General features: G+C 36.9%; 4 protein-coding genes across 4 annotated transcripts; 3 read left to right on the forward strand and 1 right to left on the reverse strand.

Annotated features, from left to right (window-relative positions):
* Positions 1-3: 3 nt before the first annotated feature.
* On the forward strand, positions 4-858 carry LOC133864309 (uncharacterized). The gene has a single exon (XM_062300596.1). The coding sequence runs from the start codon at positions 74-76 to the stop codon at positions 734-736; it is 663 nt and encodes a 220-aa protein (XP_062156580.1). The 5' UTR covers positions 4-73; the 3' UTR covers positions 737-858.
* Positions 859-7,161: 6,303 nt separating this feature from the next.
* On the reverse strand, positions 7,162-11,230 carry LOC133863103 (uncharacterized). The gene is made up of 8 exons (XM_062299098.1): positions 11,168-11,230; positions 10,664-10,945; positions 10,505-10,570; positions 9,874-10,344; positions 8,683-9,300; positions 8,309-8,461; positions 8,026-8,251; positions 7,162-7,748 (listed from the first exon to the last, which is right to left on the reverse strand). Exons 1-8 carry the CDS (start codon positions 11,228-11,230, stop codon positions 7,162-7,164), a joined length of 2,466 nt encoding a protein of 821 aa, XP_062155082.1.
* Positions 11,231-14,199: 2,969 nt separating this feature from the next.
* Positions 14,200-15,200, forward strand: LOC133864755 (RING-H2 finger protein ATL67-like). The gene has a single exon (XM_062301168.1). The coding sequence runs from the start codon at positions 14,312-14,314 to the stop codon at positions 14,897-14,899; it is 588 nt and encodes a 195-aa protein (XP_062157152.1). The 5' UTR covers positions 14,200-14,311; the 3' UTR covers positions 14,900-15,200.
* Positions 15,201-17,114: 1,914 nt separating this feature from the next.
* On the forward strand, positions 17,115-19,601 carry LOC133864754 (probable methyltransferase At1g29790). The gene is given in 3 exon segments (XM_062301167.1): positions 17,115-18,000; positions 18,002-18,650; positions 18,739-19,601. Coding segments are annotated over 3 exon segments (1,422 nt in total). The 5' UTR covers positions 17,115-17,709; the 3' UTR covers positions 19,221-19,601.
* Positions 19,602-20,380: the final 779 nt, after the last annotated feature.

Genomic DNA, 20,380 nt, shown 5'->3' on the forward strand with positions numbered 1-20,380 from the left:
AAGCACGACTAGACTCTTCCCAAACCCCTCCCCCCCCAACAACTCCCCGGACCACTAAACACAACCTCTAGCCATGGTGGAGAAGGACCAGGTCAGGCCACTAGCCCCAGCCACGGACAGCATGAGCAGCGACAGCGATGAGACCAAGCTACTAGTACAAAAAATCCGGCGTAAGCGGTGCATCAAATGTTGCGGGTACATCACAGCCCTCGTGCTAATCCTAGCCGTGGTGATCGTAATCCTAATATTCACCGTTTTCCGCGTGAAGGATCCTATCATAAAAATGAACGGGGTGACAGTCACGCGGTTGGAGCTAATCAACAACACGACTATTCCTAAGCCCGGGGTGAACATGTCCCTGACAGCCGACGTGTCGGTGAAAAATCCGAACGTGGCATCCTTCAAATATAGCAACACCACCACAACTTTGTTTTACCACGGGACGGTGGTCGGTGATGCCCGAGGGCCTCCGGGGCAGGCCAAGGCACAGCGAACCATGCAAATGAATATCACAGTTGATATCATCACGGACCGGCTAGTGTCCAGTCCAAATTTGCCAGCGGACGTGAGCTCAGGGCTGTTGACCATGAGCAGCTATTCAAGAGTACCAGGGAGGGTGAAAATTTTGGGTATAATTAAGAGACATGTTGTTGTGAAAATGAATTGCACCTTGACGGTTAATATTTCGAGCGAGGCTATTCAAGAACAGAAGTGCAAGCGGAAGGTTAGCCTTTAAGATATATATATATATATATGTGTTAGATTTATAGTAAGATTAATTAGTGTATATTATGTGTTCTAGTTTTATATATGGATAGTACTGCTGTTTGTACATTTTTTTTGCACTTTTTTTTTTTTATATATTTTATGAGTACTTTATATTCCAAATTAATGCCACCGATAAAGAGCATGCAAAATAAAAATAAAATAAAGAAAAAAGTATTTTTTTAGTTCTATTAATTAGTGGAAAGATAAACCATTTTCACTTTTCTTCTTTCTTGCTGTGGACTTTAAGATCAACTATCGGATATTCAGGGTCCACATGTAAAAAAACAGATTTAATATATGGTTGATTATAAAAATAAGAATAAAAAATAAAAAAGTTGTAAAACAATCATTTCTCTTAATTATTTAGTATGTGATATTTTTGGTACCATACAATCTCTCCGTATAATCATTAATCAATTTTTTTCCTCCAATGTAAAACCCTTGCCATGAGAGATTATGTGAAATCATTTGAATTGGACATGATTCATTTTTTTTGAAAAGGGTCAACTTCTCCGGCCATTTCGTAATATTTGAAATCCCCTGTTTTCGCGAGAAAAATCTCCCCTGTTCCACTGGACACGATTCATGTGTGAGAAGTGTTATACTTACCAAAAAAAATTTCCTAAAAGTTAATGAGAAATGATACACTTACATATTTTATATATTTTTTTGTATATCTTCATACGTTTCAAATCTACCATTAAATTTGTAGGTCCCATAAATCAAAAAGTAGATTTAAAAATGAAATGTGCAAAAAATATATATATAAGATACCGTCTCATATGATTGTGACATATCATTTGGGAATATTTTTTTGAAAAGAAAAAAAATAGAAAGTAGATTAATTTTCCTTCATTTGAACAAGATTGTCCATACATGCAAAGCAGATGTGTCCACAACGCAAAAGGCTAGGGGTTTAGGGTTTAAAAACCCCAGATAACCCATTTCCTTCCATTTCGCCCGCGTACCAGGCTACCAGCAATCAAGGAGAGAGAAAACGAAAGAGAGGGAGGGAGAGAAAAAGAGAAAAGGAGAGACCTTTGGGGTTTTTTAAGAAAGGAGGACAAGGCTTGAGCCATTTGGTAAGAATCTTAGCCTCTTTCCTTTCTTTTGGCATACAGCCAAGCCAAGAAGTATAGAAACTAATAATAAAATAAAGAGATAAATGAAAGATAAAAAATACAAAGATTAAGGTGAATTGACCTATCGCCTACATCCACATCCTAAAGCTTTATTGGCTATATCTTTCTTTGATATTTGATTTGAGTATAATGCTCTAGTTATAGAGTTTTACATGTGATTTGAATAATTTCAAATACAATCATATCCCTTTGATTAAGGTTAACAAATCTCTTAATTTACGGTAATCAAATTATCGAAATTATTTGATTTATGAAATTCAAAGCAACATTTATCACAAAAGATTTCTATCATTTAACATGACCCAGCAAGACGAACGGTCGTTAGTGATCATTGATCTTGAACATCAAATAACTGAAGAATGGCTACTATGTTCTGAATTGGAACATCGGTTGCTAGCTATAACTGGAACTTTGACTTTGACAGTTTTGACTGGTATTGGTTACTTTGACCGGATTTTGACCTCGACGACTTTGGCCAAAATTTTGACATCGGAGACTTTGGCCGGAATTTGGACATTGGCTTCTTTTGGCCGAAACGATGCTAATTATGGGCCTGAAATAGGTACGCGGGCTACACATATGCCTCTTGAACTTTTTTTTTTTTCTTCTTTTTTTTCACTCCTTGAAACACGAACTTTTAAAAATAAAAAATAAAATAAATGCATGCAAAGCCTGTTGGAGGTAGCGTCATTGTGAAAGAGGGTTTGTGTTTGTGAAATTGAGATTCGTGCTCTCCGATCTTCTCCTTTTTCTTTTTCTTTTTCTTTTTTTTCACGAACTGAGTGAGACCCAGCGACAAAATCATGCCAAATAACAACTAGAACGACAAAATGACAAAATGAGCTCAACAAAGGTGAAGCACAATAAAGCAACGAGGTGATTTTTTTCTTTCTTGCTTATTTTTGTTTTTTATTGATTTTTTTTTTGCTCCCATCCGATCAAATACAAGTACGCTCACAAGATCTATAGTGAGAAGATCTGCAAAATATTGACTATCAAGAACAAGACAACAAAGAAAAAAAAAAAAAACTCTCATATCTCATTTTGTTCACATAATGTGAAAATCAAAGACAAAGCGATAAGAGATTAAATGGAAAAATAAAATAAAATAAAAATTGAAATCTACATAATCGAAAACTGGGGTTACCTATAGACATCATAGAAACTGAATATAAAATATAGAGAAAAAAACACATAGAGATTAAGGTGATTCGACCTAGGACTAGCAATTATTGACATGACTTACGAATTCAATATGAAATTAAAGGATTATGGTTAAGTTTTTTTAACATTTCATTAATTATTTATACACTAAGATTAAGATGGTTCGGCATAAGACTAATAACTATTGACACGACCTACAAATTAGACATAAAATTAAAGGATTATGGTTAAGTTTTTTCAACGCTTCATTAATTACTTTCAGTTTCACCATTACGTACAAAACTCAAGACAAACACATAAAACACGAAGTAAATTGACTATCAAGTTTTCACTTTTCACCCGGTTTCCAACCCAACTGGATTGGATCAAGATCCACGGCAATTTTTAAAAATTGTCGTGGCAGCAATAGTTACAATATTAGCCGTTTATTTATATAAACGGCTCAAACAGGAACCACGTCATTGATCTGCGTGAAGAGATTTAAAATTCTAAAAACTCCTCAATTTTTAATTTTTCTGAATCCTCTCAGCTCTGCCGTACTCCAGCCCCCATCTCTTCTCCTCCAAAAAAACTCTCCATTTTTTTTCTTCTTCCATTTAGCTCTCCGAAGAAGAAGAAGAACGTACAAGGAAGTCTAATGAGTGACAAGTGCAGATCTTGTCTTCTTCTTCAGACAGTTCTCAACCCAGCTCTCAAGGGATCCAGCACGGAACAGGAAAAAGAAGAGAGACCTAAAAAAAAAACCAGACCACCAGAAAAAGTCCCTCTTCCTCGCCGGAATACACCGTTTTACGTCTGCCGTCAAGCCGCGGATAGGAGTTGGCGCGTCTTGGCACGGCAAAGATCGCAAGATGCACAGATCTGGGCAACGACGAGCCCAGATCTGTGATATGTGACAATCGTTTGAAAAAGAAAAAAGAAAAAAAAACTCATTAGCATGGAACTCCTGTGTGTTTTGGATCCCTTGTTTATTTGGCATTTATTGGGACTAGAAATTCCAACACCTTTGATGGAGCTCAAAGAGTCAGATGGGTCCCAAACAAAGAACCCCATACCCATGGCTATCTTTTCTGAACCCTGAAGAAAAAAATCATACGTAATATGAAAAACTAAAGGCAAGAAAATGAGAAGAAGAAGCGTGGAGAAAGTGAATAGAAAGAAAGAAAGAAACTGGTCTGACAGTCGGAATTTTTGTTTTGCATGTAACTTAACGTGGCATAATTCTGGCCGTTGACGTTAAAATTGCTGATCCGGCAATTTCTAGAAATTGCCGTGGAATTGCCTATCGAATATCAATCAGTCTATCTCTGATCACCTAGAGCCTTGTTTCACGAAGACTACGTCCCTACACAATCTCCTAGCTGAGACTCTTCGATCTTCTTCTTTATACTTTTATTTCATCTAAGTTTGCAACCTTTCCCTTTAGTTCTTTCTTGTAAATGCAGCATAACTCAGAATTCAGCAACAAAAAGAATAAAAATAAAAAATAAAAAAAAAATTAACAAAGTTTTGCCTTTACTTTAAGCTGGGAAAAGTTTCCCGCAACTCGCAAGGAAAACCTCCCTAACAAAAAATCTAAACATATATTTTCTTTTTCATAGCTAGAGGTCACTTTGAAACACATCGATCTTCCCTAACCAAGCGGATTGTGTCGTGTCAACCCGTTATTTAAGTAGGTCATGTTAGGGTTGAAGAGTCTTACCCTTTTAGCTAAACGGGTCATTTCAGGGTTAACCTTTAACGAGTCGAACAGATTGACTCAAACTCGACACGTGAACCCGTTTTGCTAGCCCTAGTTCGGCCTATCACCCACATGCACACGTTAAAGTTTTATTGGCTACATCTTTCATTGATATTTGATTTGAAGGCTCTATTTATAGAGATTTACATGTGATTTGAATAATTTCAAATACAAACATATCCATTGAATTATGGTTAACAGATTTCTTGATCTACGTTAATCAAATTATCTAAATTTTTTGATTTATGGGATACAAATCAATATTTTATCACAAATGATTCTATCCTTTAACAATGAGAGAGAAAACGAGAGAGGGGGGAGGAGAGAGAAAAAGAGCAAATGAGAAACCTTTAATTTCGAACGTTTTTAAGCAAGGAGACCAGCCAAGGCTCAAGCTTTTTGGGCATGAATGAGAGAGAGAGATAATTGGTCCCAAAAAAAAAAAAAAAAAAAAAAAACCTAAGCTTTATTGGAAAGGTTGAAACTTAGAGTGCCCCAAATTTTAATCTCCGGACAAATTATAATGTTTTATAGACACAATAATAATCTCGGAGGTGTTCAGAGAAATACATAAATATTCATGAAAATAAATATTGATCGATGGAATTTAATTCATAGGCCCTCATTTTATTAGTAATGAACTTATATTAGGTTTTGAATTTATTCCGGGGATACAAAAAAAAAATGTTTGTTCCGGGAAAATCTAAAGTGATAAAGGATTTTAATTAAACTAGCACGATGTTTAGATATTTAATTTATATTTAAAAATCAATAATAAGATTAAGGTAATAAGAAATTAACAATGAAAAATAATAATAATGATAGTGTGATAGTAGTAAATAGTAATAATGGAATTAAAATAGTTAGAGTAATAAATGTTTTAAGTGGTTAGAAATAAGTTAGCGTGATAATTAATGACATAAAAAAAATATTGGTTAGATAAGTTGTTACTAACTTACTAAATAAGAAGTGGGTCGGATGTATTAATTAAAAGAAGTGGTGTGGGGTTAACATGAAATAAATAAAATAAAGGAATAAATGAAATCGGGGCTGTTATGATATTAAGAGAAGGTTGGGGGTTAAGAGAGAATTTTCAGAAATTAAAACTTGATGGCCAATTGAATAAATGATTTTAGTGTGTGAGTGGATAGATGCTACAAGCATGATGTCATCAATGTCATGAATAACAATTTATTCAGGGAAAAAGAAAACCCAAGAAGAAAAAGTACGAATTATGATGACTCGCTTACGTAAACATTGTGTCAGCTTCTTGATACATGTTTTTTTTTCTTTTTTTCCTTTTTTCTTTTTTTTTTTTAAAAAAATTTAGGCCAACTTCGCTTTCACGGGTTACTTGATAATTTCCAATTAGATTTGATATTGTAAAACTGCCAAATCCAATACTATTATTTTATTAGAAAAATAATAGTGGTTAACCAAAATGACAAATAAATGAAGGAAAATTTCATAAAAAAATGGGGCTTTATCAACCCAACTTTTGACTTAAAGGAAATGAATTAAGCAACCAAAATTATATATATATATATATATATATTTTCAAGTTTACAGGTGGTGTCAAATATTGCTAGCCTCAATTTCTTTCCATTAAATAGTTGTTACACAATTACGTGTCCATTACGAAACGGAAAATAGGAAAAGGAATACAACTCCAAAATTTTGAAAAAATAAATAAATAAATCAAGAACTACCTTGTAAGCATCATGATACATGTTTTAATTATTTTTAGCCAACCTTCCTCTCACGGGCTACTTGATAATTTATAATTATATTTGAAATTGGAAAACTGCCAAATCCAATACTATTTACTTTATTAAAAAAAGAATAGTGGTTTAGCAAAAATGGCAAATAAATTAAGGAAAATTTTCCCGGAATCATGTCAACTTTTGACTTATTGGAAAATAGGAAATGGTTTAAGCACCCATAGTTTGATTAATTCCTATCTTCGGGCCCGACAAAAGAAAAGTAGATTATGGAAGCATAGAATGACTTTTTGGACAAATTAGACTCAAAATTTAAAGGGAGATGTTATTTGATATTCTTTTAACTTTTTTTCAGTTTTTTTATTTTTATTTTTTATATGACATTGTCAATTTACCTTTAAATCAATCTCAATTAAAAAAAGAAAAGAAAAGAAATCGATGGAGAACTGACAGTGCCATATTAATGAAAAATAATAAGATAATACAAAGTAGCATTTCTCAAATTTAAATATATATATATATATATATATATATATATATATATATATATATATATATATATATATATTTTTGAACAAAGTAGCCAATCTTCATAGATGTAAACAAATTGATCCCAGAACAGGATCTAGGGAGAGGAAATCTCCCTAAGTACAACAGGCAAAATAAAATTAGGACAATCTTCAAGCCAAACAAAATCCATCTCCTTTGAAGAGGCTTCTTTCGCTAGTAGATGAGCAACATTGTTAGCATCTCTTCCCACATGAGAGATAGAAACTTGTCGTAGCCCTTGCATTTCCATAATTATTCCTTCCACAAAATGTCCAGCAACATCATGGTTGGGGCTTCTTGAATTCACATCATTTACAACTTGTTTTACATCCCCTTCCAACATAATCTCATAAAATCCCACTTCTTTACAAAACACCACTGCCTCATAGGCTGCCATAGCCTCCGCTAACTTTGGAATAGCAACAACCTTCTTTGTGAGGGACTTTGCTCCAAGGACATTCCCTATAGAATCTCTCGCCACAACACCGATACCAATGCACTCCTTTGTAATATTTATTGAAACATCCCAATTAACCTTTATAAGTCCACTAGGAGGGGGGCACCAACCTGCTCGGGGCCTAAAAGGGTGCGGCATCAGATCCCCAGAAGAAAGAATATCCTCCTTTTTGTTACATCTTTGATACTCCTCAAGATGAGCCAAAGCTTATGAGACAATGATATGTGGGTGAGTAAACAAAGATTCAAAAATGAACTTATTTCTCATTAGCCATATTCGCCTTACAATAATAGTCATTAAATTTAGATCTTCAGCCCTCAACCGGTCCATACAAAATTCCATAAATTGCATTATTTGTTTCGCCATTGAAAGCACATTTTTGGAAAATCATAGATCCACTACTCCACACATCTTGGGCAGTAGGGCAAGACCATAGGACATGTACAACCGTTTCCTCCTCTCTGCAGCAACAAGGACACACACTCTCCTCCATCATCTTCCTCTTTAACAGGTTACATTTCATTGGGAGAAGATCATTACAAGCACGCCACATGAACATTTTAACAGAATTTGGAACCTCAAATGCCCAAATAACCTTCCAAATTCTGTTCTCTAGAGACACACACGATGCACTTCCTTGACCCTGAGAATTACTATCCATGCCCATATGATAAGCACTCTTCACCGAGAAAACCCCATCATTGGTACCCTGCCATACAAGTTTATCCGGAGGAAGAGAATAACACAAAGGCATAGAAGCAATTACCTTAGCCTCCTCTGGCATGAAAATAGAATTGATGAGCTGTATATTCCATGCGTGAGTTTCCTGATCAATAATGGCCGAGACTAGAGAATCTGCAGGAATGACCCTGGGAGGGGATTGTACTGAATAAGTGCTGGGTGTTGGTAACCACTTGTCCTGCCAAATTTTAACAATACTCTCATCACCAATTCTCCAAACCAAGCCATCATTAAGCAAATCCCTTGAAGATAACAAGCTTCTCCACACAAAAAAGAGGGCCTATTTCCCATATCAGCTGCCAAAAAAGAATTATGAGGGAAATATTTGGCCTTTAGCACCTGAGAAACAAGGGATTGTGGATCCTTCAAAATACGTCATCCCTGTTTAGCAAGCAGCGCCTTATTGAACATAATCAGATCACGAAAGCCAAGACCTCTCATAGCTTTTGACCTTCCCATCTTCTCACAACTCATCCAGTGCACCCTTGATTCATTTGCCATGTGCCCCCACCAAAATCTTTGCATCATCCCTTCAAGATCCCTACATAAAGAAATAGGAAGAAGAAAAACATTCATGCTATATGTAGGGATTGTCTGCACCACTGCCTTGAGAAGGATTTCTTTCCCTGCTTGAGACAGGAATTTGATCTTCCAATTATTGAGTCTTTGCTGCACTCGGTCTTTAATATTGTTAAAGGATTGAATCTTAGACTTCCCAATAAACAAAGGCAAGCCAAGATATTTATCAATCCGTTGAACCTTAGAAAAGCCCAATGAACTAAGAATCTCCTGTCTTTCAGCTTCACTAGTATTGCGGCTAAAAAGGATCGAAGTCTTTAGGAGATTTAGTTTTTGACCTGAACCAGCTTCGTAGACTTCTAGAATCCTCATTATGCGTCTCCATTCCACCGAATTAGCTTTGTAGAAAAGTAAGCTATCATCAGCAAATAATAAATGACTGAGCCGGGGACCATGAGGTGAAGTAGGTACCTCTGTAATAACACCCGTTTCCACTGCCTGGGAAATCAAAGAACTCAAAGCTTCAGTACAGATCATAAAAAGATAGGGTGAGATCGGGTCCCCTTGTCAAATCCCCCTCGAAGGTAAAATGTGGCCCACCGGTTGGCCATTAACCACCACAGAATAACAAACCGATCAGATACATGTCATAACTAGATGAATCCATCAGGCATCAAAGCCAAGTTTTGTCATCACAGCCTCCAAAAAAGCTCACTCCACCCGGTCATATGCCTTGCTCATATCCAGCTTCATCCCCATAAATCCAACCTTACTCCACATACGGGTCTGCATGGAATGCATGATCTCATAGGCCACAATAATATTATCAGTAATTAAACGCCCAGGAATAAAAGTGCTCTGAGAAAGGGAAATAATTTATGGTAAAATCTCTTTAAGTCTATTGGCCAAAACTTTAGAAATTAGTTTGTAAATAACATTACATAAACTAATAGGTCTAAAGTTTGTAACACTACAAGGAGAATCAACTTTTGGAATCAAAGCAATGTTTATGACATTAATCTTGGGATCTAAAACACCAGTTTGAAAGAAATATAGAATGGCATTGCAAACCTCCATATGAATGGTGGCCCAGTTCTGTTGAAAAAACCCTGTTGTGAAGCCATCTGGACCCGGGGCTTTTAGGGCTACCATCTGGTTGAGAGCAATGCCAATATCTTCCATTGAAAAATCTGCTAGAAGTTTACTGTTCATAGCCCTCGTGACTTTACACTTTATAAATCTGGTGCTTTCCTCCACATCTAGGTTGCTTCCAGCTGTAAACAAAGTCTGAAAGTAGCGCACAAAAGCATCTTCAATTACCAACTGAGAGGAGCACTGTCGCCCATCTTGATCTAGTATACACTCCACCATATTCCTCTGATGTTTTTGACTTGTACTAGCATGGAAGAATTTGGTATTTTTATCACCCGATTGCAACCAACTCTCCTTTGCCCTTTGTTTCCACTTTAAATCTTCTTGTTCAAGGAGATTTTGTATATCATCTTTAATCTGGATCTCCTTTTCAGCATCAAAATCGGCTTCCTGCATTTGAAGGAGCAGAAGTTCCCTCTTTCTTCGCAATTTTTTCCTCCACTTTCCCCCCATCCTTCTTAACCCATTTCTGGAGAGCACGTTGACAACAATTCAGATTATTCCTAACATTTCTCCAGGACGGTTCAACATTGTTTCGGACCCTCCAGACCTGCTTTACCAATTGGGGATAATCACGATGTTTTTCCCAGCTTGCCTCATATTTGAATTGCTTCCGCTTCCACCAAACCATATCATTATTCTATGAGAAAAAAACTAGAAGAGGATTATGGTTAGACTTGGTTTGGGGCAGGACTTCCACAGAGACTACATCATAGATTCCACACCATTCATCGTTAGCCACTGCTCTATCCAACCTTTCCCTTGTAATACCATTACCCAATCTTCCATTACACCATGTATATTTTGGCCCAGTAAAACCCAAATCCAGCAAACGACAGTCATCCAACGCCTTTTGGAAAGAAACCATTTGCCCCCGAGGACGAACAGTGTTACTTGATTTTTCAGAATTAGAGACAATCTCGTTGAAATCGCCAATACAAAGCCATGGATGAGGAGCTAAAGAAGCTAGGTGCCTAAGCAAACTCCATGACTACGGCCGCAATTGAACTTCAGGATGGCCATAAAAGCATGACAACTTCCACTTAACACCTCTATTAGGAACTTTAACCACATCATTTATATGACCACAACTAAAATTATGGATTTCAACCAAAGCCAAGGACTTCCACAGGAGGATTAAACCCCCACTTTTCCCACGACTATCCACAACAAACATGCTATCCATTCCAAGCTTCATAGGAAGAGAACATACCTTCTTCTTTGTCACTTTGGTTTCCATGAGAAAAACCAAAGAGGGCCTTTTATCCTTCACCATTTGGCGAAGGGATTGAACTGTCCGGGGGTTGCCAAGCCCCCGGCAGTTTCAACTGAGGACAATCATTGATCACGGCGGGGTTGTTCCACAGCCTCCGCCAAAATCCCCCCACCCGGATTGCTACGTTCTGCATATTTCCTTTCTTTGTTTGAGGCTCCACCTTCATTAACCTCAGTAAACTTTCGCTTTCCATCTTGAGCTTCTTCCAAATCAGCAGTTTTTCCGACCGGAAAGTCTACCTTCAGCTCACTACCAGTCCGCTTCTTCCAATCTTGTTGTCTTCTTTGATTAGAGTCATAAGAACGACCCCCACGAAACCTTCGAGAAGCTCCTTTTTGGAACTTTGAAACTGAACTTGAACCTTCCACTTTTCCAGATTGAGATAAGGCAGTCTGTAGCTTACGCGTGGCCTCCTGTTTTGAGCAGTTTGGTACAACAGATGGGAAATAAGATGAGGCCTTCGGATCCCAATCAAGCTGGACTTCATGCAGCCCATCTCCCACAGTCTGCCACTTCATCTGACCCACCTTTGAATCCCAATTTCCCACATACCGGGTTGGAGGCCCACCCACGTGGCCTTTCTTTAAGTCCTGACTCTTTTCCTGGACTTTCAAAATAAATTCACTAGACGGTAGATTAGCTACCCTGTCATTTTCCATAACCGTTCCTTCCAAATGACAATCACTCAAAGCCAAAATCCCTATTTTTTCACGCCCATTAACCTCCTTTCCCGTTTCATCTCCCTCAGACTCCACAATCCCTAAATACTTAAATAAGCAAACATAAATTAATTCTCACTCCATCGATGCCCGAATTTTCAAATTGGTTTTCCTCCACATTTTTTTTTTTTTGGACGACAAAAGTGGACTTAAGAACAAAGTATTTGAGTAGGACTTTTCACATGCAAAACTCGGCAATAAAAAGGCTCTATTCTCTCTCCTGCCTCCCATAAGCAAATCTCCCCTAACTGTCGATGAGGAGGGAGTGAAACCCCCTTCACCCTTATCCCCATTTTCCTTCTCTCCCCCTTACCTTTCCCGCCTCTTCTGAAACTCCAATTATCTTTGCGAAGGTCTCACATGCATTCTTAAAAACTCTAACAGCCTCCATGAAAGCCCTAGCTACATCCTTGAATGCCTTATCAGCCTCCTTGAAAGCCTTATCTCGGTTTATTTACTCTGTCAGCTTTGATTTCAACTTCCTCATGCCGTCCACAACCTCAATTCTACCACCTTTTTAAAACTCTTGGATTTGATTTTTTTCAAAATCATATCTGTCAACTTCAAGAAGCATCACCGCCACACCCGTCATTCCATCGTGATCTATGCTCTCTCAATTTTGCTCTGCCATCAGTTGTGCCATTGTTCAGTCAACACGCGTCGTTGCGTGAATTGCCCTACTCCATGCGTGGCGGCTCTCGCTGCCATCGACTTCCCGTGGTGGTTCCCTCTCTCCTGGCAACCATTGCCGACAAGTGGCTTTCACGCGCCTGCACTCTCCACCCTCCTCCATCACGCTAGCTACTGGTGTTCTGTTCCATGATTTTATTTACTTTTCCTAGTTTACTTCAGGTTGTTCAAGCCATCTCCAGTATAGGCTTCGTTTAAACTCTCATCAATGTCTTCTTTGCTATGGCGGTTCACCTTTAGCTCTTTTGGCGCCTCTCGGCTGCGCCATTTATGGTGCGCCTTGCCAAACCGTCTTAATTGAGATCACTTTTCTTAGTATTAGTGCCAATAATATATAGAGTTGGATCATCCATTTGATGCATTCTCTTTTATTTTTTGTTTACTTGCACTTTTGAGATTAATTCAAAACTCTTTGCCCGGCATATGTTTTTATTTGTTGACATACAAAAAAAGAAAAAAAAGAAAAAAGAAAAAGTATTTGAAGTCGCTGACGTTGAGTTAGAAAGCTCCAAGAGTGTTGTGACATCTCTATAGCAAGTTGGACCTATGTTGACACTCACACACAACCTGTCCATTGTTGCTGGTTTCTCTATCACGGCAAGAGATGAAACTTAGTGGGCTTTTATCCCTAAGCTCCATTACCGCCTCTCCATGCCCACATTTTTTTCCCATTGCATAAAATTTGTTGGTATGCATGAGTCGAATTTAAGTTAATTGTTTTTTTTAAAAAAAAAAAAATTGGATTGGAAATTTTTTATTTTATTTTAACTCTAATAATCCAATTGTTTCTTCTATTTTCCTGAGCTCTAATCAGAATAGTTGGCCCCAATATATCTGGCTTTAGCGAAGTCGACCCCTTCCAAGCACTTTCCCAACACATTCCAACTTGCTATTAATAATAATAGAAACGACAATAGCAATACTCTAGATGATTTAACTATCTTAGAATAAATTCTGTTTGGATATGTTGTTGTCGGGAGTTCATCCTCTCTTTGTTTTTGTTCTCATGTAACCCTCTTTCTATTCTTGAATAGACAAAAAAAAAAAAAAAAAAAAAAAAGGTCCCAATTTAGATGAAAACAAATTTGATCACTCAATCTATCGCATTATTTGCAATGTTTCTCTAATCTTTTAATTAGATTAACGTGCCCTAGACTCACGGTTTGATTATGGGTTACAAGATGACCTGCCATATGTTAGTTTTTTTTAATGTCGTGACTAGTTAGGTCTGGTTGATTTTGTCAAAAAAATTTGCCTTTTTTTATAAAGGTTTTTAGGAGTATTTTTACCTTTATATTACAATTATTTTGATAAAATCGATATGGAAATTAACTAAATTAACAAAAATAATTATAAATTAAATGATAATTTAAGGGGAGTTTTTGTATGGTTGAATACAAATATTAAGAGATATATAAGGAAAGGCTTAAGAGTGAAAGAGTGTAAGGTCCCATCGAAGGGTCACCCAAAACTGAAGCCCACCAGAACATAAAAACGAAAAATAAATGCTCCTCTAGTGGTCTCTCTCACTTCCCCAAACCTAAAAGAATTAAATGCAGCAGCTGGACTACTCACCCACCCTCCCTTCCCAAAAAAAAATCTCCCCTCCCTAACCCTCCCCTCTCCCCCCACACATGGCTAAATCTCCTCCTCCTCTTCCCCTCCTGTCCCAATGTCCACCCCACCCCAAAGTAGCACCGGCTACCTCACCAACCTCGGCCTCGGCTACGCCATCGCCGTCGCCCTCGGCTTCCTCGTCCTCCTCTCCACCGTTCTCCTCGCCTCCTATCTCTGCTGCCGCTCCCACCGCTCGCCCAATGCCCCCAACAACAACCACCACAGAAGCGGCGGCGGAAACAACAACAACCCCAATGACGGTATCATCCTACCCCGCATAATCTTCGTGGCCGAGGACGACGAGGACGAGGAGCAATTGCGCGATGAAAACGTCGCCGTTGGGCTCGACCAGAGCGTCATCAACTCGTACCCCAAGTTCCCATACTTTCGAAAGGATGGGAACACGGGAAGCAATAGCACGACGTGCTCGATCTGCTTGTGCGAGTACAAGGAGTCGGAGATGTTGAGGATGATGCCAGAGTGCCGGCACTACTTCCACATGTTCTGCCTCGACGCCTGGCTGAAACTGAACGGGTCGTGCCCGGTTTGCAGGAACTCGCCGCTGCCGACCCCGCTGTCCACGCCGCTCTCGGAGGTCGTTCCGCTCTCGCAGTACGCCGCGGATCGGAGGCGGAGGAGGTGATAAGATTTGTGGGTTTTCCTTTCTTCTTTTTGGGTTTTGGGTTTTTCTCTCTCTCTCTCTCTCTCTCTCTCTCTTTCTTCTTGGGTGGTGGGTGGTTTGGGGTTTTGCCGTTTGGTGTGTTTGTTTTTTGGTTGCCATGGGAAAAATGTATATTTTTGGATAGGTAGGTATTGGGGTTTGTGTTTTACTGAATTATGGTTTGTGTTTGATGAAATTAGAGCAGAGAGAGTATCTTCATCTTATGAAACAGATTACAGATGGGTGTTGATCTTTCACATATATTGAATTCTGGAATTAATCATTTTTGCCAAATGCATGGGATGTACAGATGCATCACCTGCTTGATTCTCAGTCTGTTCCAATTGGTTTGCATTGGTTTAGTGCTTTGCAATCCTTGAATGGAAATTCTTGCACTTTTGTGTATATTTCTAAATTTCGTTCTGTTTATTTTTTCTCCTTTTTCTAATTCTACCTTCTTTCAGTGTGATATCTGGTCATGCACAAATCGACACAGTAATTCCAGTATTCCAATTCACCGGAAGTCGTTCATTTTTATTTTCTGTTGGGAAATACTATTCCTTTTTAGTTCATTTACGTTGTATTTGCAACAGGATTTTGCAGTTTTCGCAGCAGAAAACGACTAATCTTTAATGTAACAGTTATATTATAGAGGGAGGATCCTGTTACTTAATTTATTCACGTATTTTGTTAAACTCTTTATTTTCTTTTCTGTTCTCAAATCCAAAGCATTAACAAGCTTTCAAAACATAAAACAAATACAGCAAACACTTTTCAAAATATAAAACCAATTTTACTTTCAGGTAACATAATACTTTTTTTTTTCTTTTTTCTTTTTTTTTTTTTGGGGGGGAAAACTTTACTTACAATGTACCAAATTTTCACTATTTTCTATTAGGAATCCTCTGTTAGAATTTTTCGTTAAATCTTATCAAAATTTTTAAAATATTCATGTGTTTATATTTTTTTAAAAAAAATATTATAAAAAGTTTTAAAGATTTAGGCATAGGTATTTCTACAAATTTCGTTAAATTCAAACCAACACCAAAATCTTAGCAATTTTTTTAAAAAAATAAAAATAAAAAAATTGATGGGTATTTTAAAAATTTTGATAGGATTTAATTAGAAAATCCTATCGGATGACCTTTAATTAAGACTTTTCAAAAAATGGATACCCTAAATTAAGACGTTTTGAAGTTAAGATATATTCTTTCAAAAATGGTGAAAGTTCGGTACCCTTAAGTGAAATTTTTTCTACTTTTTTTAAAACAAAAACAAAATACAATTTTCAAAATACATTAACAAATAGAGTCATGCTCAAAAGCATTTTTTTAAATGCATGCAAGCATACTATGCTCTTTTAAATTTTAATTCATCAAACAAAAAAAAAAAGCTCTTTTAAATTTTTAATACTATTAAAAATGCCCGTAAAAATTACATTTTTTAAGGGACAAAGAATATTCTTGACTACGTTTATTAATATGTTTTAGAGGTGTTTTTGGTTTAAATATATATATTTTTTTAATATGAGATAATGGTGAAAGGATTTTTTTTATTTTTTATAATGTTTTATATTTTGAGTTGTTTGTTAATATTTTTATTTTGATAATAGAAAGCCAAAAGGCAGAAAACTAAAATTTTAACAAAGCCTTGAATTGGTCAAAATATGGAGGCATCAAGAAAGTAATTGGAAGTTAGAACATTCATATTGGGCAAGCCAAAATAGCCAAAAGATTATTTTGGGTGGCCCCTAGTAAAAAATAGCAGAAAAATCTCATAAAAAAATCAATTGATTCTCTTTAATAGTAAAAATAGATAAATAATATATATTTTTTAAAATAAAATAGTAAAAGTGTGATAGCAAAAATTATTATTTAACTAAATATTTGTTAAGCCGAATGCGAAGTTAATTGATTCTGGCGTCTGGCAGTCACATACAGACTTTTGAGCACCGGACCATTTGAAATACCTTGAGGGGCAATACTTGTGGGAAATATGGTGTTAAGGAATTCAATCAGTTAAACACGTCCTTCTTCGAAGTGACCAGTAATTGCAATAGAGATGACACATTTTATAGTGAAAAATTTCTTTTGTTGCATTAATTATTTAATTATGTAAATTTATTATTTAAAAACGTCCATACCTGTAAAATCTTTCATTGACCATGAAAAAGGCTTCTCCCTATTTCTATTCCAGGAGAAAAGCTGCGATTGCTTTAATGGTGCTTGCCCAAAACTAAATTATGATCAGGCCTCTAGATTTGTATCGGCCGGCCAGAGTAATGTAAAATATTGGGAGGTTTGACTAGTTATCTTGAAGGACTACAAACTTAGAATTGGAAGTAAGATTTACGAAAAAAGAATTTCAAATAAACTACTGCAAGTGCTACTAAAATCCTCCCAAAATAATAAGAAAATAAAATTAATTAGTAGACTCTGATCTCAATATCCTCCATTACCCATTTCTTCAGCAACACTTAAATATCTATAATATATATTACTTGAGTCAAGATCAATCCCCTCCCCCACCTGTTTTTTTTCATTCCAGCCAAAGCTTTCAGCTTTCATCTCTCAGGTACATGCCATTTTGCCCATTTCACAGTATTTATTGCTGTAAAGATCATTTGAATTTCCATAAATCCGCATGTTAAATCATCTTGTTCCCAGAAATTGATATTCTTAGATGAGTTCTCCACGAAATTCATGATTTGTTAGAGTAGCTCTAGAACTGTGGCTGTTCTTTCTGCTGAAGCGAACCTCAGAATTTTCAAATTCTGTCTTGGAAGGACAGAGATGCGAAAACCAAACATTTTTATGAAGTTAGGCGCGTGGAGAGGGGCTCGAAAGCCATTCTTTATATTGGTTGTCTTTGCCATTCTCATCTCTGTTGCCACCTTATCCAAATTCTACTCCCTCAGATCACTTTTTCTGGCTGATACCTTCTGCCACCACGTAAACCATGTGAGCAGCCAAACTGGAAGTACTGGAAGCGAAGTTAGGATTACCATCCAGACAGTTGTTCAGAAAATCCAACAGGAAATGAGTACGATGAGAGATATGCGGACTGAATCATCCTCTTCGGCATCTCGATCTGTTGAGATACAGTGCTTTTCTTGCTGATATCTTGGGGCTCATTGAGCCATTCAGTGAAGAAGCTCATCAGCAGAACAGTGAAAACAGCACTGTCCATCCTCTAGTAAAATGGAAGCGACAACCCAATGAAGCTGCTGATTTTTTCTTCGTTGAAGAGATTCGTAAGTATGTCAAAATGAAACCCAACAGATTAGGAAAACAGAACTTCATGGGAGCGAATGGAACTTTCACTAGCATTGGCCACGCTTGTTTTGACATGAAGAAAGAGATCGAAGAATACATGGATTATGATGTTGGCGAAATCTGCAATGATGACTGGAAACTAGCTCAAAAGCTGATGGTTCATGGGTGCGATCCGTTACCAAGGAGGAGATGTTTCTCGAGAGCCCCGCAGCTATATTGCAAGCCATTTCCCATCAACGAGTCCATGTGGAAACTCCCTGACAGCAGAAATGTCCGATGGAGTCAATATCGATGCAAGAACTTCACTTGCCTGGCAAGAAATTCCTCTGGCAAGGGATTCTTCAAATGTACAGATTGCTTCGACCTTTCTTCCCACGAAGTGCCCAGATGGATTCAACAAGTAAACTTGCAGCCAAATTCGAATCTGACTGCAGATTTCCTTATACCTGAAGTGCTTGGTATTATTAAAGTTAAATCATCGTTTATTCTAAAATCTTAAGTTGATAGAAAGTGATAAATTTAATTATTGAATTTATATTTTAACAGGTATTAAGCCCGGAGAGATCAGAATCGGATTGGATTTCAGTGTTGGAACGGGGACTTTTGCAGCGAGGATGAGGGAGTTCAATGTCACAATAGTCTCAGCAAGTATCAATCTAGGGGCACCCTTCAATGAAATGATAGCTCTTCGAGGACTTATCCCTCTGTACTTGACAATAAATCAGCGGCTCCCATTCTTCGATAATACTCTGGACATGATTCACAGCACAAGATTTCTGGATGGCTGGATTGATTTTGTGCTCCTGGACTTCATATTGTATGATTGGGATAGAGTTCTAAGACCAGGGGGTTTGCTGTGGATTGACAGCTTTTTCTGCTTGAAAGAGGATCTGGATGATTATCTAAAAGCCTTCAGGATGTTAAGGTATAAAAAGCATAAATGGGTTGTGGTTCCAAAGCTGGATAAAGATGATAGAGAGGTGTTCTTTTCAGCTGTACTAGAGAAGCCGCCTAGACCTTTCAGATAAGCACATAAATGGAGTGGCATCCTGTGTTGAGGATGATAATTTTACATCTTTTGATTTATATCTCACAGCCATAATATTGTTGATACTTCAATATTTGATATATGGCAGCAAGCATATCTGGCTTGTTGTGTCTCCTTGATATTGTTGATTCCACAATATCAAGGAGACAAGCCAACTTGACCTCTGCAATCTTTCAACTTGATATTGTTGAATCAGATCTATTGTCAAATAATACCAAGTGTATTGCAAAATAATACTAGCAACTAGGTCTTCCCTCCTTTCTTCTCTCTAAAGGTGGTTGTCAGTGAGACAAGCCAAAATTCTCTCACAAATGAAACTAGGGTTTTGTGTATTTTGCAGAGGAGAGGACCTAACCTATATTTAAAAAAATCATATAGAGCCGCCTACCCATCACGGACTTCTTAATTCTAAGAGCATTTCCAACATCAATATGTAAAATATTTAGTGAAAAAGTTGAATTTTCTATTTTAGTTACTGTTTTTTTTTTATATATACTTTCAAACAGATTTTCTATTTGTTTTAAAAAATTATCTCTCTTTTTTTATTGGAAACGAAGCCTCTCCATTTCATTTAAAATGCAGAGGAACCGGTTAGCTATAAAATAAGGGGTAAAATTGTCATTTCATTCTTTTGGTAAATTTGGCCTCTTGTTTAATAACTAAACATTAAATGGAGAGGATCCTATTCCTTTATCTAGTGTGCTACATTGAATGTAGCACTTTATGCATTTTACCTCGTCTCTAGTTACTTTACTGGAGGAGAAAAAATGGTAATATTAGCTATATTTAACTAATATGAAAGTTTTACTTATTCTGCTGGAGATGTTCTAATAGGGTTTCATGCATACATATTGTTTATTACATCCAATTCCTACACAACTAAAAGTGTATAAGCCCAATAACTCAACGATCACTCAACATATTTGGGCCTAACAATCTAGGTTGTATTTAACCCATTTTAGAAAATTAAAACCACAATCAATGGAAGCCCAATAAAGAAAATATTCTAACACAAGCATCCAATAGATAATAAATTTTTTTTTTTTTTTTTTGTTAAAATTTGAGGATATATTAATAAAATCAAAAGTTAATTAGTGTCACTAGCTAGAACCAAACATAGACAGAAGCGTGGGGAAAGAG

Source organism: Alnus glutinosa, chromosome 3 (genome assembly GCF_958979055.1).
Source record: "Alnus glutinosa chromosome 3, dhAlnGlut1.1, whole genome shotgun sequence".
In the NCBI taxonomy this organism is placed as follows: Eukaryota; Viridiplantae; Streptophyta; class Magnoliopsida; order Fagales; family Betulaceae; genus Alnus; species Alnus glutinosa.